We start from the raw sequence: 17,808 nt of genomic DNA on the forward strand, positions 1-17,808 counted from the left end.
GTACTCTTTCTACCACTGTACACGTCCATACACAGATAAAATAAATACCTAATTAATCTGTGGGGGATTCATCTGTACTGTAATGCCACTTTGAGAGTGTAATGTGATTTTAAATGGTGTTTCCAGTGTACTGGTGTGTGTGTTCAGGCCTGCAGCACTGCTGTTTACGGCCATGCAGCCTCTGTAACACAATGTTCTTTTCCTCATGCACGCCTGCAGAACGAGCCATGTGCTTTAAACACACTTAAAAAACACACTTAAAAACACTGCCATTCATACAGGAGCAAAAAACACCTCTCACACCCCATAATTCAGCTTTATATTTAATTCATGTGTTTATATAACGAGGCATAGCACGCATGTCCGTGCAAGAACAATAAAATCACGTATAATGCCATTTTGAACGGTTTCTAGACGAGGTGGCGTGTTGTCAGGCCGGTTTAACGCTAAATCAGAGTGTAAATGTTGATAAAGTGAGGCAACTCTTACCTGAGCAACGTGTTTTTTCAGCACATTTGCAGCTTTTTGGTAGCCGCTCACCTTCAGATGCTGGTAGATTAGAAACAGCAGAGCGTCGTCTTCCGCCGAGGCCATGCTGGCTCAACACACCGAGCGACACGATGGAGGAACAAATTGGAAAAAATTGTGATTATTATTGACGAGTTATTTACAGTTCAGTTCATCCTCGCTATTCCACTTGCGCTCATGAGCACAGCGCTGACTGCTACGCCCCCCTCGAAATGCACCATGGGAAGTGGAGTTCTGTTTTTAGGGGCGGAGGGAGGAAGACGAGCGACTACAAAAGCATCTTCTGTTGTGGAAAGAAATCTGTTGAGTAAAACTTCGAAAAAATAATCTAATCCCTTATGAAAAACAACTGCAGTCGTCCTATAGTAACTTTTAGAAGGATACTATACAAATATTACAACAAAACTATATCAAATATATTATATGTAATATGCTATAGGAATATTATAGAAATATTATAGTGATATTATAGCCATTTTCAGGTATTTTTATGTATTGGTACATTCACTATTGAGTAAAACAGACACACTAAGTCCCTATAGGAATATTGGGTGTAAAACTCGGTATACATTTTTATATACATATATTATTATTAATACTATATTATTACATATTTTTCCTCTTTCCAGGAACACCTATTATTTACAGACCATTGAATGATTAATTATTTTTGGGTTAGGGTTAAAATTACTAAATAAAATAAAAAATTCTACAGCTGTGTTTTTCATTATTATTTATATTGGAAATTGTATTCCTATTTTTGAAACATCTGGCATAATAGGAACATTAGGCTATAGGAATATTTTAGTGATACTGTTGGAGATTAAAAAAAAATACCACAAAGCACATGGTATAAGATGTAAGATCACTATAAACTCACTATTGAGTATCACAGACACATTTTAAGTCCCTATAATAATAATAACACAGGAATATTATAGTGTTACTATTGGAGATAAAAAGTTAAATAAGAAAATATTGCGGTATTCAATATTATAGAATATCGGCCCAAGCCTACTACTGTGAACCCATACACATTATAAGTCTCAATAGGAATATTATAGTTTATTATTAGTGGGTCTTCATATATTACAATGTACTTTGTTATTTTCCAGGTAAATAATTAACAGGCCTTATTTTCTGCTTGCAAAAAACCTTTGTGAATTCAGTGAATATCTTAGTTACAATAAGACATATGTAACACAGCTGCCAATAAGCAGTTTGGTTAACTAAAACTTGAATCTTTATTTATTTATTTATTTGGCAAATGGTTATAGAGCAGGATAATAAGGCATTAGACTCAGCAAAAAAACCCAACTCAAAACCCAACAAAAATTCACTAGGCTATAATATTCCTATAATATTTCTATAGTGTATCAATGGTGATCACTGGTGAGTTTACAGTGACTTTATCATACTTTATGGTATTTTTATATCCTATAATAATCTTATAAGGATTTAAAATGTCTGTGGAAACCAAGAGTGAGTTTATGGTATGTTTTTTTTAATTTTTTATTCCTATGGTATCTCTATAATATTCCTCTAATATAGGATTTACAGTGTGTCTATGGTCAATAGTGAGTTATAGTGGCCTTATGGTATTTTAACCTAGAATATTCATAGGGACTTATAGTTTCCCTGTGATATTTGTATCTGTCTATAATTTATTATAGGAATACAATAGATCTTTTTCGTAAGGGAACCATTATAATCCCTGGCAAAATGATTCCATCTTCTGCCCCAGGCTCTGCTCATAAATCACGCCTCAATAAAGCACACACACCCACTGTTTCACTGTCTTGGTTGGTTGGAAACTTGGAGCGGGACACGCCGCCGGGGCGGCTCTCCAACAGGGACTGCGGGTATTTGGGCTATTGAAGCAGAGAAGATGTGGGGTGAGACAAATCTGAAGAAGACCTTTTGACTTCAGCAGGAACTGTAGGAGTTATAACACTAACACGCAGTGGCAGGAACGAGTTTTCCTTCATTCCGGTGTGCTTTTATATTTTCTGCCTAATTTGACTGCAGGTATTTTAAATAACCGCTGTCCATCCATGCGTCCATCCATCCGTCCATCCATCCGTCCATCCATCCATCCATCCATGCATCCATCCATCCATCCATCCGTCCATCCATCCGTCCATCCATCCATCCAAACTAGCCAGAATTAAAGACAAAAGGACTTCTGGTCATCGCTTTCAAAATAAAAGCCTTAAATGACGAAAGTGTTGCAACATTTCTTCTTGAGTTATACAAAATAGCCTACCAAAGTGAAAATAAAACACTTATTTAAGCAGGTATCTCTATGATAATATAGGATTTTTTTCCGTTTTTCACAACATACATTTATAGCCATGTAGGCCAATGCAGGATAGCACGGGGCTGCCAGAAATACACAGAGGAACTATAACAAAACTTATACCAGACCACTGAAGGATGTCTACTAGCTTGTAAAATCAGCAGGGAATATCAGGTATCATCAGCTAATCTATATAGCATCTATTTTACAGCTAGAGTTTTAATAAAAATGACCCCACCTGTTTTTGAGTCAATTTGTGTTGTTCTGTACACCCAATATCTAAATGTATAAATTGAATATATTTGATTGGATGAATAATTTCTTGCGTGTCTGTATGCCTAGACATGTTGGTCCTCTGTAGACCAGTCAATGTGAATACAACGCACATTTTGCACGTTGTAATTTCATATGTTTCTTAGAATTTTTCACCTTGCATATATTACAGATTTTGCGATATCCTAGGCTACATATTTTTCATTCGTCTTTTCTTTGACTCAGCAAGTTCCACTTCTGCTCACCCTCATAATGTTGTAATCCATACTTTTCCCCAGACTTTTCATTCATACATTTCAATTCAACATGTTCTAGTACTGAAATTATTGGTTGTGTATGATTAGCCTATACAACCCCTAGTTGCTCTAATTTATTCATATTCTATTTTTCTTTACTGTATCCTGTTACTATTTGCTGCTGCATTCATCCCGTCTCCCCGAAGGGATCATTACAGCCTCATCTTATCTTATCTGAATTATTCTTTTATTTTCCAAAAGTGACGAATTTTAGGCTTTTATTTTTAAGACAAACCCACCTGTTTCCGGTCTTATCCAGGTTATCTCTGGCTAACTTGACGCAGCTTTGTATCTCTACGTTGCGTAAAGACAGAAATTCCTGGTTTGCGCTGGAGAATGAGTGCCAGCTGGCTGCTGCTCATGAACAGTAACTCTGACTGTATTAATAACGGTTGGCTCATGTTATGTTCGCGGTCATATATTTTACCACCAGGAGCAGGAAAGTTTGTAATAATGCCAATGAGGAGAAAATGCAAGGACATATGAAAATAACGTATAGTCGCTAAACAAATGGTGTTATGGGGCTGGGGGCTTGGTAAAGTTGTTTTTGCTGCGTTAAGCTACCCAGAGATAACCACACTAGCGGAAGTTATGCGTTTTTGCCTTCAAAATAAAAGTAAAACTGTGAATGGGGGTGGGGGGTGGGGGGGATAATTAGCGTGTAGAAAACAACACAAAGCTTATTTAGATTAAATATGGAGGAAAACAGGGCCATTTCAGTGATTGCTTATTCTGGCTGAAGTGAAGTTAGACTGAAGCCCAGTGAAAAAGTCATGAGGTATGAGAGGAAGAAGCTAATATTATGAAACCTAGCGCTCTGCTAACTAATGCTATCTAGCCACACTAAGCTAGTTAGCTAGCTAGCTGCTGACAACATCACAAATGTCATGGTTGTAAATGAATGAAATAAAAGTGTGGGGCAGATTAATTTTTATTTCTTATTTAAAAACAGCCCGTTTCCAAATGTTTTTATTTAGCCTACATTATTAATACTTACTGTGTTTTCCTGTGTCCAGGTTACACTTTAGCTCACGGCTGGAAATTTGTTGATTGAGCAGAGGAAAAATATTGAAATTACTAAAACTGTAGGCCTACAGTTTGTTTTTCATTATTATCATTGTTATTAAAATTGTATAGGCCTGCCTACTTTTTTAAACACTTCGTATTTTTAGGTTGTTGGTTGTTTTTTTTTTTTGCCAGTTTGCTAACTTAAAATTGTGGTTATTTGGCTCCGCCCATCTGCATGGGCAAATATGGCTATGAATTGCTGTAAAAATGACATTTTGACAGCTGTAGTTTCATTTACAACAGATTAGCCTACACCTTAAATATATTCTGCATCTTCACTTTGGTACTTTGTGCTATACTCAAAAAAGTTGCAACACACGTTCGTTAATGAGGCTTTTATTTTGACAGGTACGACCGGTAGTCCCCTTGTGTTATTCTGTCCAGCTTGACTGCAGTATATAATATTTCTCGGGGAGTGTGGACACTCAGGCTGAAGGAGGAAGGATTTCTGGAAACTTGAGGACATGCGGCGTCTCCTGCAAACTTCCAGCAAACTAAACTTTCTCCAAGGTGAAGGAAGATCCCGAGAGTGAAGAATGAACTGAGGAACACCAGAGAGAAAGAGGAGAGGAGAGGGGAGGAGAGGAGGAGAGGACCCGTTCACTCCTATTGATCTTTTATCGAGGTATTGATTTAGGCCTGGAATGTGAAATAATACAGCTGTTATGAGGGATGTATTCACCTAGAAATGTATTGAATGTAAATATAATATGGAACTGCTGAGATGTCCGTAATCAACTATGCGGTGGTTTTGTTGTCAGAGTTAAAAACCAAACTATTGATACCATAGATATGTAGTGACAACTAATATATAAATCTATGATTGATACTAACAGCCGTTCCCAGTGGCGCTCAGTCAGATTGAACTTGATGTAATGAAGGCTTAATCAAACCAGATTCATTCAGGACCAGTCAGTACTTGTCAGTTTAATCTAACAAACTCTTGGCTATCACAGATATAGGCCTGCTATAGGCTAGAAAGTATGAAAAAATTATTGTGTGTGGTGTGTGCTTTAGGTGTGTGTGTGTGTGTGTGTGTGTGTGTGTGTGTGTATTAAGGCGTTCTTAAAGTTATTGTCATAAGTACATCGCATCAAGTATCTTATCTACATAACTATTCCTGTTATCATAGTTAACACAGTAGATCCCCTCCAGCCTCATATCTGTGTGTGTGTGTGTGTGTGTGTGTGTGTGTGTGTGTGTGTCATGATTTTAGTTCCTTCCAGAAGATAGCTGTATCTCAAATTGCAGCTGTCTCTAAGAAAATAGATTATTTCCTTTAAATAGACGTCTGAAGGAAAAAAGGTGTTTTGTTGACAGAGATTTTACATCATTGTATACATTTGACATAACTGGTTGTTTATGATGGTGACTCTATTCAATTATTACAGGGTGAAACAGCAATAAATGTGTAATTTAACATCATTTTGGATTTATTTTTGAGGCAAACTAGGCCAAATCCAAAAGCAACTGCAGGTAATAAGTAGATTAATAACAATCTGTCATGGGTAACTGTCTCAAAGTATCAACTCTGCACATTGTGTTTTAAGCACAGTAAACCTGTTCAGTGCCTCGTCATTTTATGATACAAAAGTCACCACAAACTCAACAAAAAGTGGTTTTAGTGGAAATGATGACAGAAAAATCAGAAACCTCATCATCCTGTGCAGCATCCTGTGAGTTCAAACTGAGATATTTGATATCTGCCATCTCTCAGGGATAAAATCAATATTTTTGTAATACTTAGTTGTGATGACTGTAAATGTGTCACAGGTCATACCATGGTTAAAAAAAACAAACTCCCCCTTCCTCCTGCTTCTAGTTTCTTCCACAAGACACCAGATAGCTGTATTTCAAACAGCAGCTGCTGCCAAGTTGGCAAGTCCGTCTCATCTGTGGTTTTATGATCTGACTTCTCCACTGGCTGCATGTTTGTGTGATTTTGTGCTGACTCTTAACGTTTGTGTGTGCTACAGCTCAGTTATTAGTAATCCTCGCTGTGTGTGTGTTTGTAGGGATCCCACACTGAAGATGCAGGCTGCTGTGAGTGTGTGTGTGCTGAGCGCTCTGCTCAGCCTGAGCTGCCTGTCTGCACACCGCTCCGCTCCCAACCAGATACAAGACCAGCAGCATGGAAACAAGGAGAAGAGTCAGCCACACATCATATTTATCCTCATAGACGACCAGGTGTGTGTGTGTGTGAGAGGGAGGGAGAGAGAGAGAGAGAGGGAGAGAGAGAGAGAGAGAGAAGATCAGAAGTTTGGATGATCTGCTGTTGTTCACTTGTTTGGCTGCAGGCATCTGTGAGTCATCTGACTACAGATATTGATAACTATTCAGTGTATATTATCAATAACCACGAGTTCTTGAGATATATAGTAATCAGATTACACATACTTAATAATAGAATATTTCCTTCAAATTGTTGACCGTGATTTTACATCATTTTATACATTTTAAAAAAGGGTTATTAGTTGTTGATAATGACACTATTCAAATGACAGGGTGCAAACAGGAATACGTTTGAAATTTAACTTATTTATTTATTTTTGGAGGCCAAATCCACATTAACTGAAGGTAATAAGTAGCAACTTATTAATAATCCGTCATGGATGAAATTCTGAGAGCAACTTTTTTTTTTGATGCAAAAGGCACCACAAAGGCAAAAAAGTAGTTTCGGTGGAAATAAACACACAGAAGAATAAAAAAACATTCTGTAAGGTTTGAGGTATAATAGTTTATTTAAGAGGAAAAAATAGATGCTAATAGATTGGGATAATTCTATTTGTTTCCATTCCTCTTCACTTAATTCAAGAGTCTGAGATAAAGTGAATAACCTTGTTTCATGATACTGAGACAATTGTAGAAACAGGTTACATGGCAATGAAGCAATTAAAACTCTTCTACGCAAACAGCAGAGTCCTTTCACTTGTATCAGGGAAGAAAATGTAAGAACTGATTGACTGATTGATTGATCAGGTAATAACAGCACTCCTTCATGCCCCCCCCCCCCCCCCCCCAGGGCTACAACGACATCGGCTACCACAACCCGTCCATCAAGACTCCCACGCTGGACAAGCTGGCGGCGGAGGGTGTGAAGCTGGAGAACTACTACGTCCAGCCCATCTGCACGCCGTCCCGCAGCCAGCTCATCACCGGCAGGTACCACACCTGTCCCGCCAGGACTTCATTATCTTCATCTTCGTTATCTATTCTTGGTACAGAAGTGGACGATACGTATTGTTTAGCAGAACCTGTGGGTCTAATGTTTGTTTCCAAAGTGGCACAGAAATAATCAAATCAGAAGGATTGGAAGCATCTTACATGTGCAACAAATATATGTTCACCTGCTCATTATGCGCTGCTGTTTACTGATGCGCTTCTGAAGCTTTAAAGGTCCCATATGGTGTAAAGCAGGACTCCCCTTGCCTCTGTGATGATAAAGGAGTTGGATGGTCTATCTAAACATGGTGAAAGCATCAAAACGCACGGTCGCCAACTAAATCCACACAATCCATATTAGAAAAGCGAGCCTCTAAACGAGCCGTTTGGACTTCCGTAACTTTGTGGCGTCACAAAGATTCGCTCATTATCATTTTTGTAAGAAATAATAGACTAACAAAGTGTTTTTTTCAAAGCGGTTGAGCAGTTGTCATTGTCTATTTACCGGAGAGTTTTCCCTACCTGTAGCTGCCGGGCCGCGGCGTCTCACGTTTCACTCTTGACACGGTTAGCCAATCAGAACAGAGGGGTCGTTAATATTAACGAGCCTTAAAGACACAGCGACAGAAACAGCCTGTTCTTGGTAAGGCTCAGAGAGATGCTGGAAAATGAACGTGTAAAAATGGATTGAGAGTGTTTTTGGTTCATGACACCACACACACAGCTTTGAATGGACCTCAAGAGAGAAAATAAAACACTGGAGAGTGGAGAATATGGGACCTTTAATAAATCGTTGATGTTGCACATGTAAGATGTTTCCAATCCTTCTATTCTGATTAGAGTCATGAGTCACTGAGTCATGACGTTTGATCTTTGATCAGCTGGAGTCTTCTGTTCTAAAAATTGAGTTGGCTGGTTAAATAGTGAAAGGGTCTGGTGAATTTCAGGATGTACCTGCCACTTTGGTTAGTGAACAGACAAGTCAGTTTCCTGTCCTGCCTGCACAACATCAAGACACATGAAGGAAATCTGTGTAAAACCCTCAACATTAAAGCATCCTTCACTGTTGCAAATACACTTATCTGCTCATTGATTAGCAGTCAAATGTTTTTCTCTACTTGAGCAACAGAATCATTGGTTTATTTGGAAACTCCCTGGCCATATTTTGGCACAAGGCTGAACAACAATGGGGTTCATGCTGCCTGAGGTCTTATTTTCAGTGTCAGCTTGTCACAGATGATCATGCAACATCTACATATTAAAAAGACATTTTGCAGCAAATGTATTTATCCAGCTACCTTTTTACAACATGTTGTGCTTGTCAAAAGGACTGAAATTGGGATATTAATTTGAGAACAGAAGATAAGAACAGTAGCTTTAGTCGTTCCTGTATTGGCCCATACTGTGAAACTTTACTGCAACAAAGTGTTAATATGGATCTCGATATGTTTGCTCCATTTCTCATCAAACAAATCGATAGACAAGAGGTGGATTTGTGCTGAATGTCTTTAATAGTTGTCTTTAGTTGTTTTTTGTGGGTATTTTCATGATATTTGCTAATCAAAACCTGACAGGAGAGCAGAACAGTTATCGAGTTTGACGCTCTGATGCAAACGAGTTAGCTGCTGTGAATAATCTGATTAATGATTAGACAATCTAGTTGCAGTGAGCGATCAGTCAGTCCCCTGGGTCTGTTTCCTCAGGTACCAGATCCACACCGGACTGCAGCACTCCATCATCCGGCCCAGCCAGCCCAGCTGTCTGCCTGCTCACATGGACACGCTGCCCCAGAGGCTGCAGCAGGCCGGCTACGCCACGCACATGGTGGGCAAGTGGCACCTGGGCTTCTACAGGTGCGTTTGATACATGGACCACCGTAGAGGCAATTCCAGGACTTTAAAAGCGAAAGTTTACACTACATCTTCTGGGGTATACGACAAAAATAAAGCATTATCTTGTTGCATGTTGCATATTTTTGATATTTACCGATGTTTATTGCATATGTAATAATGTATTTACTGCTTGGTCTAAAACTGGGAGATACATAGCCAAAAAAGATCCTTGGCTATATACTTTAAATCTTGCAAAATTTGACTGTAGTTGCATCTTTTACTGTTGTACTGTTTTACTTTGTGTTTTAGGGTCTTCCCTCAATGTGTCTCCGAGGTCCAAGTAAAGGCTAATCAAAGGAATATTGCAGGAATATATTATATCGTTTTTGTTGGTATGTTAGTATATTGGCAAGGTATCATAATTTTATTCCTAATCCAGGGTCTTTATCCTAACCAGGAGGTGTTATTCTTTTTTCCTCTTTAAATTTTTGTGCACATTTTTTTGTTTCTTCAAGTTTCACCTTTTAATTTATTTCTTGCAGTTTATCTTGTTATAAGTGCTGTATAAATAAAGGTTCTAATATTAGTAATAAATTCAGAAATCTGACGTTTAGTGTGTTCTCTCTCTAATCTTTCCTCCAGGAAAGCTTGCCTGCCTACCAGAAAAGGTTTTGACAGTTTCTTTGGTTCCTTGACAGGCAGCGTTGATTACTACAGGTAAAAGTGTAGAATTATTATTATCATAATTAATAAGTTGACTGATACATCGCTTTATCTATGCATAATTTGTCTGTTGGCTCAGTCTGTCTGTTTATCTATCCACCCGTCTCTCCATCCGTCTCCAGCTACGGGTCGTGTGACGGCCCGGGGTTGTGTGGGTACGATCTCCATGACGACGAGGGCGTGGCGTGGGGGCAGGAGGGGCGCTACTCCACCCTGCTCTACACACACAGGGTCCGCAAGATTCTGGAGGGTCACGACCCCACGGCCAGGCCGCTCTTCCTGCTGCTCTCCCTCCAGGTATCGCTCCGAAGTATCATCCACATCACAACCAGCTCTCATATCATCACTGTACTTAGAAAGTTTAGAAATACTTCATATTAATCATCATTACGGTAGTATGCTGGTGAAGTATGGAGTATGTTTTTGGCTAATGAAGTTAATAAGGGAATTATGAAACAAACTTGAAGTCATTATGCACCAGCTATGATGTTTAGAAATATGTATTAATGACTTAATGGTAAAATCCACACTTTAACTGTTAAAAAACAGCTATTTGCAATGTTGGGGTCCAGTTTGTTGTTTGGTGTATTTTTCTTATTCCTGCGGATAACTGGACAAACCTAGATGATGCGACGTCACATCATAACATTTCCAGCAGCTACAGTGGAGTTTGATAGCAGAAAATGTTTCAGCGATGTGAAACATCAGCGGTAAACGTCAGGTTTTGGTGTCAGTCCCTCAGAATCAAAGAGCGAGGGCTTCTTTCTAGAGCCGCCATTTTGCACCAAGAGACGTTCAACAATCATACAGGGAGAAATCCATCGTAGAAGAAGAAGAGAGACCAGTTTCTCCACCCACAGGAGCAGGAGAGAGACCAGAATGCAATGCAGCCATGACTTGGAGCGTTTTGCGGCGCGTGGGAAGCTTAGGAAATCACTAACTGAAGTAAAAGTAGATGAAGCTGGTTGAGGGAAAATGGGTTCACCAAAAAAGTAAATTAAAACACTCACACATCACAAAGTGACTCCTGAACTGCATTGAACATCAGATTGATGACATCTAACAGTGGAAGAGTATCTGAGGGTGGATTTTTCATTTTAAACAATTGTCATTCCATACTACTAATCAGTCCAAACAACACAGCTGCTGATACCCTCAAATTACAGCTGACAGACTGAACTTTAACCCCTCGCACCCTGAGTTCCCCCTTAAATTTCCTCTTAAGAAGCTATAGCTGCTTATACTGAGTGAAATATTCAAACCCAAGGCACCTTTTTTTTATGGCTGCACCATTACATCAAATGGAAGAAGTCTAGATGTTTGTGCGTCATTTTATACACATTTCCCTGTAATTCAGCCTGACATATTTGGTATCTTTGGAAACCTTGGGATCTTGACTAGAATTTAAAATAAAGTTCTGTGGAGATGAACACAGTGAAATAACTTCTCTGAGTGTGTTCCAGGCGGTCCACACCCCTCTGCAGCCCCCGAAGTCCTACATCTACCCGTACCGCGACATGGCCAACGTCGCCAGGCGGAAGTTTGCCGCCATGGTTTCCACGGTGGACGAGGCGGTCCGCAACGTCACCTACGCCCTCAGGAAGTACGGATACTACCGGAACAGCGTCATCATCTACTCCACCGACAACGGAGCCCAGCCGTTCACAGGCGGCAGCAACTGGCCGCTGCGGGGCCGCAAGGTACTGATGACTTCATGTGGTTTATATGTGTTTTTTATTTGTGCACCGTTTTCGTGCATTTTGTTCAAAAAATGTCCATCTCAACAAGTGTTTTTATCTTTTATTCAGACCTTGAAACCTTATCTTTCGGATTTCAGAACTTTATATTTGTAGTTTTCTTACTGCAGCAGCAGATATTTTCACGTTTTCCCAAAGATTTGACTTGGTGTAACACATTTTTTTCAATTCAAGAAGAATTTAGGAAATCCTGCTTGTGTGTAGCTACATATTTTGTGTTTCAAGTAAACTTCTTGAACCTTTATTTTATTTAGGTTTATTTTATTTTTTTTCAAATTAACTTAAAACAAGTACATTATCTGTAAGTACCTTTAGATATTTAGGCAAGCTTTACGTAGTTTGAGAACTTTAAGAACGTTGAAGCATTTTTGCAGTGTCTGGGAGTGTATAATACTTTTCCCCTGTGAGCTCCAGCGGTTCTGTCTTGGATATGAGAGCATGGACAAGGTTCTTCTAAAGATCTCCCAAAGGAACAAGATAACTAAGACTTAGCAATAAGAGAACCAAGACTTATTAATAAGAGAAACATGAGAAACCAGGCTTAACAATGAGAGAAATTTGAGAAACAAGACTCATCAAGACAAACAACTTTGCAAAAAATAGAACCAAGAAAGAACCAAGACATAGCAACAACAGAAACAGGAGAACCAAGACTTGGCAATAAAGGAACCAAGATGTATTAATAAGACAAACATGAGAAACCAGACGTAGCAATGAGAGAAACTTGACAAACAAGAATCATCAAAAAGAGAAACAACTTTGCCATAATAGAACCAATAAAGAACCAAGATTTAGCAATAAGAGAACCAATAGAAACGGGACTCATTAATAAGAGAACCACGACTTGTGCTGGACCCAGAGAGAACCCCACTGCCAGCTAACGGGGGTCCTGACAGACTCTAACCGGACCTGTTGGTGGTTCTCAGGGAACGTACTGGGAGGGTGGAATGCGTGGCGTGGCGTTCGTCCACAGCCCGCTGCTGAGGCGCAGGAGGCGGGTCTCCAGAGCGCTGCTGCACATCACCGACTGGTTCCCCACGCTGGTGGGCCTGGCCGGGGGCAACATCAGCCAGGTCAGTCGGACTCAGCACTTACAACTCATACAGTGAATCCTTATGGTACGTTCAGACCACCGGCAACAAAAGCTACAAAACGGACTGGTGTACCAAGCTACATTGTCGCCAAGCGGAAAAGTGTTGGTGGTCGTTGATAGTTCATATTGTCATGACGTTGTGTGCACCAACTAAATGACATAGCCTACTGTCATAGCTTTGTCTTTGTCTCGTTTTAAATTGATTTGGCAAATAATCGTTCTTGTTAATTGAAATAATTGAAGTAAATAGTAACGTACCCTACCTTCCCTCTACTCTGATTGGTTCAGGCTTCACCGCATCATCAGAGCATGGAAAAAGCTGAACTTCAGTTTGTAGCTGCGCTCGCCCGACACATTTGTAGCGTCATGTCGCTGGTTTCTGTTAAAAATGAATGACTTCCTGTTGCTTTGTAGCCCGTAATCTGAATATATCATTACTATTTGCTTCCCTGCTTTTGAATGTGTTTTTGCCTGTGTCCACTGTTGCATTTTATTTGTTTATAACTGTTATGTTTGTCATGGATGCTGCTCTCTTGGCCAGGTCTCTCTTGAAAAGAGACTTTTGACCCCATCGGGACAACCTGGTTAAATAAAGGCAAAATAAAATAAAGGACTACCATAGGGAAAGCATTATCACTGAGTCCATCGCTGAACAGTTTACTACACAGACTGGGGTTAAGGGTTCATTTTTCACAAGGGCCACCCAAGCTAACAATATAAACACTCATGGTACTGTAAGGTGCTTTAGAGAAGGGTCCACCGAATTCATGTGTGTTTTTCTAGCTGCCTCATGTAACATTTCACTCTGAGAGAACACACACTGCAGTACTCAAAGCGGAATACTGTGTTTCCCATTTATTCTTTATGTATGTGTTTTTTTTGTTGTTGCTGTTGTAGTTAGGGTTGAAAGTGGTTTTCCTTCTACATCTATCCCCGTTTTGGTCCTAAATTTTATTTTTGGGCAGGTTACAATGCTACTGTAAACCTGTCTTCATTTTATTATGTAAATATATAACTGCTCTTGACTTATTGCGATAAGAGCGTTGTGTCTAAATACTGGCCCCATAGAGGCTTTGTGTTTTGGTCCAAACACATAATTTATTTTTATTGGCAAGTTAATCCTTCCTGTCAACAGCTCCCAAAGAGCTTTATTGGCTTGACTTGCCAGTAACTTTAAATTGCCAAAGCAGATAAGCAAGCTACAATCAAGACACAGGGCCTGGACAGCCACCATGACCAAAGGAAAGGAGTTTTTAATGGTTTTATTCCAGTGTGACAAATGTAGAGGAACTTGCCTTGGCAACATTGGAGCAGAAACATAACAGAAACCCTACCTATCACTCTTTCCTATGCTTTGTGATATCTGTGTTCCTCTCCTCCCTCTCAGAGCCAGGGCCTGGACGGTTTTGATGTCTGGGCCACCATCAGCGAGGGGAAGGAGTCGCCCCGTCAGGAGATCCTTCACAACATCGACCCTCTGCACAAAGCTCCTGTTCCAGCCCCGGCCTGGGACGACGACGACGACGACACGCCCCCCGAGAGGAAGAAGGGAGCCGCGGGTAACGACCCAAGAGTCTAAATAGGACATTTGTCCCAGATGTTGTTATACTCGATCGCTGCTTGCCAACAAACAAAGTCAGAGTCTTTCCAAAGGCTGAGGATTGCGTAGAGCATGGAGCTTTTGTTGGCGCCCGCCATCGATTTACTATGCACACAACCACAAAACAAGTCATCTCCTGCTCTGTTTGAAAACAAGCTGTCACACTTCATCCAACCTTTACAAAAGGCAAAGACAGCACCGTGTGTTTTGAATGTTTTTTTTGTACCTAACTAAATGAATCATCCCCTGAAACTGTGATTCTCAACCTGGGGGTCAGGGCCACCCAGGGGATCGTGAGATGATTTGGCAGGAGGGTGCAGGTGGAATCTGAAAAAACATAAATGCCATTTTTACAGCATCAAAGCTTCTTTCAGTAATTAACTAAATGAACTAATAAAATGGCTTAAAAAGGGAAAATAAAAATGATTATATGGCGTCACACTTCACTATATTGTATGTGTAGGCTTGCAGCATTTTTGGGGGTTGCCAAAAAGCCAAAGAGTTTTGAAACGACTGCCTGAAAACACATACTGAGCCTCCTGTAGATCGAAAAAAAAAAATGTAGGAGGTAGAAAGAAGTTGGAGGGCCGAAGTGTGAGTTTAAGTTCAAAGTAAATCCCACTGAAACTTGGTCTCAGCCAGCAAAGCACTTGTTCGCCTCATTATTCCCATCTTTAGCGCTACTGTGGACCAGAAGCTAATGAGGAGCTGGGAGAGCGGCTCATTTTAGAGTTCATTTTTCTCACAAAGGCCCCTGGGAAGAAAAAGGGGGGCTGGGGCAGTAAGGGAAGGAAGGAAGGAATAGGGAAAGACATCACAACATCAACAAAGATTCCTCTCTAGTCTTAACAAACACACAGTAAACAGACTGTGTATACTTTGTATCCTGCATTTACTCAGATATTTCCCCTTGTCTCAGCAGTTTCCACAACAAGAGGCCCAGGTCCGGCCTCCAAGAAGCCCAAGAGGAAGGCCCAGAAGCAGAAACAGAAGCAGAAGAAGTTGGGCTCCAAGTCAAAGACCACCAAGAAACCCCGGGCCTTTCAGTACCTTCCCAAACCCAAGCCCAAATCCAGGTCCTTTACCAAACACAAGCTCAAACCCCTCCCGAAGTCAAGGCCCAAACCCACGTCCAAGTCCCAGGTCTACTCTCAGCGCCAGCCTCTGTCCCAGTACAAGCCACGTTTCAAGTCGCAGTCCAGTGGGAACCTGTCGCTGTCAGGACCGGCCCGGCCCGACACCCGAGCTCAGATCCAGTCAACTTTAAAGTCCAAGTCCAGGCGGAGCGTATCCCATTACCGGGACCTGTTACAGTCAGGAACGCCCCGGCCCAAATCCCGGCCCCACCCTAATGTCAGATCCCGGCCCACGCCCCAGATGAAGCTCCAGTCGTCCCAGCCCTCCCTGCCGTCCCAGCCGGTATGGGACACGTCGGTCCAGGCTGCCATCAGAGTTGGGGACTGGAAGCTGCTGACAGGAGACCCGGGACACGGAGACTGGGTTCCCCCACAGGTACTGTAGCACTAACAAATCTGATTTTATTTTTCAGGGATTTAGGTTCATATCCGTTAGCACCTCCATCAAATAAGACTCGCTTTAAAGGTTCACAAAAATCTATTCCGCTGTGCAAGATCACAGGAATAAATATGAATTCTGTTGTTTTCTGTTCATTTGATTCGGATTCTCTTAATGGGACGAATACACGGTACGCAACGTCAGAAGTGTGCTATTCATTTTCAACGAGAGGAGGGTGGTGAGTTGAGATCACCTCCACTTCTGAGTGTTCGTTGCGGTGTTGTCGCGTCGTCCATGTTGGGACATCTGGCACACGCGACACACGGTGACAGTGGGAGTATCTAGGTAACCCCCCGCTCACTGAAAGCAAACTTGGCTTCTCTCCTGTTGGAGAAGCGGATACATTTATTCCCATGCACACGGGAGGTGAAGCGATTCGCAGATATTGGCCGCTTATTCACCGGACGAATACAATAATACCGTGTGTTCGTCTCATGACTCTGATGACTCTCAGATGATTGCACCTGGTTCAAGAATATAGTTGAAACAAGGGAAGAGTCATGAGACTGTGTATTCGTCTCATGACTCTTCCCTTGTTTCACTTAGCTCAACTATATTCTTGAACCAGGTGCAATCATCTGCTAGGAGGGAAAGATCATTACACTGACCTGGTTTTAAGAAAAAGTTACACATAAACAAAAAGTAAAATAAAAACTCTTCATGAAATGGACATTTTTTGATTTGCAAGGACCATGATACACCAGGGAATGCCCTTTTCTACAGTAACAGTGTTCTTCTGTTGCTGGACTACTGTAAATTTACCATAACAATAAAACCATAGAATTGTACATTTAACGGAGTACAGTATAAGAACAAAACTCGCCAGCAACATCCGGTTCTGCCCCCCCAGGTTCTCACCACTCTCCCCGGCCGCTGGTGGAACCTGGAGCGCTCCTTCTCTTCCCCCCTCAAAGCCGCCGCCCACAAAAGCGTGTGGCTGTTCAACATCACGGCCGACCCGTACGAGCGCTGGGACCTGGCGGAGCGGCGGCCCGACGTGGTGCAGCGCCTGCTGGGCCGCCTGGCCTTCTACAACCGCACCGCCGTGCCGGTTTACTTCCCGCCCGACGACCCGAGAGCCGATCCCGACCGGCACGGAGGCGCCTGGGTGCCCTGGGTGGAGGAGGAGGACGAGGAGGAGGAGGAGAAGTACAAAGGAGTGTATAAGAACAGGAAGAACAGGAAGAAGAAGAAGAGGAAGAAGTGTACGCTGTGCAAGCTGAAGTCGTTCTTTATGAAACTGAACACCAAGATGATGTCCAATCGGATTTGAGACGGCAACGCAGCCGAGCGGAAGTTTTTTTCCACCATGAAAAATCAATGGTCTATATGCTTTTTATTTTATTTTAGTTTTTTGTGAAGCCCTTTGAGGCATGCTTTGGGCTATAAATAAATAAAACTTGACTTGACTTGTGATGGATGTGTCAGAGACGATAAAAACAATGTTCATTTTAAGTGTTTTTTTGTCACGGTTCCAGATTTTAAAATGGTATTTTTTCCTTTTCTTCCGTCTTTGCTTCCTGAAACTAGTGAAAAACGTGGTAACAGGATGAGTTAATTCCACTAGGTTCAACTGAAGTGAACGTGAATTTTCCTAAAACA

The 17,808-nt window shown here is 41.2% G+C and overlaps 1 protein-coding gene across 1 annotated transcript; it reads left to right on the forward strand.

The window, feature by feature from the left end:
• The first annotated feature begins 4,934 nt into the window (after nt 1-4,934).
• On the forward strand, nt 4,935-17,513 carry LOC139915875 (arylsulfatase I-like). Its single transcript, XM_078287824.1, has 11 exons — nt 4,935-5,089; nt 6,480-6,651; nt 7,487-7,626; nt 9,330-9,479; nt 10,101-10,175; nt 10,304-10,478; nt 11,645-11,881; nt 12,865-13,011; nt 14,419-14,590; nt 15,554-16,143; nt 17,057-17,513. The coding sequence occupies exons 2-11, from the start codon at nt 6,496-6,498 to the stop codon at nt 17,477-17,479; spliced, it is 2,265 nt and encodes a 754-aa protein (XP_078143950.1). The 5' UTR covers nt 4,935-5,089; nt 6,480-6,495; the 3' UTR covers nt 17,480-17,513.
• The last annotated feature ends 295 nt before the right edge of the window (nt 17,514-17,808 follow it).

This window comes from Centroberyx gerrardi, chromosome 13, assembly GCF_048128805.1.
Source record: "Centroberyx gerrardi isolate f3 chromosome 13, fCenGer3.hap1.cur.20231027, whole genome shotgun sequence".
NCBI lineage: Eukaryota > Metazoa > Chordata > Actinopteri > Beryciformes > Berycidae > Centroberyx > Centroberyx gerrardi.

Excerpts from the sequence above, each read along its gene's own strand:
- LOC139915875 (XM_078287824.1), top strand. The coding sequence starts at position 6,496 with ATGCAGGCTGCTGTGAGTGTGTGTGTGCTGAGCGCTCTGCTCAGCCTG. Across the intron at positions 10,176-10,303 it reads GGCAGCGTTGATTACTACAG|CTACGGGTCGTGTGACGGCC; the intron begins GTAAAAGTGTAG and ends ATCCGTCTCCAG. Across the intron at positions 14,591-15,553 it reads GAGGAAGAAGGGAGCCGCGG|TTTCCACAACAAGAGGCCCA; the intron begins GTAACGACCCAA and ends TTGTCTCAGCAG.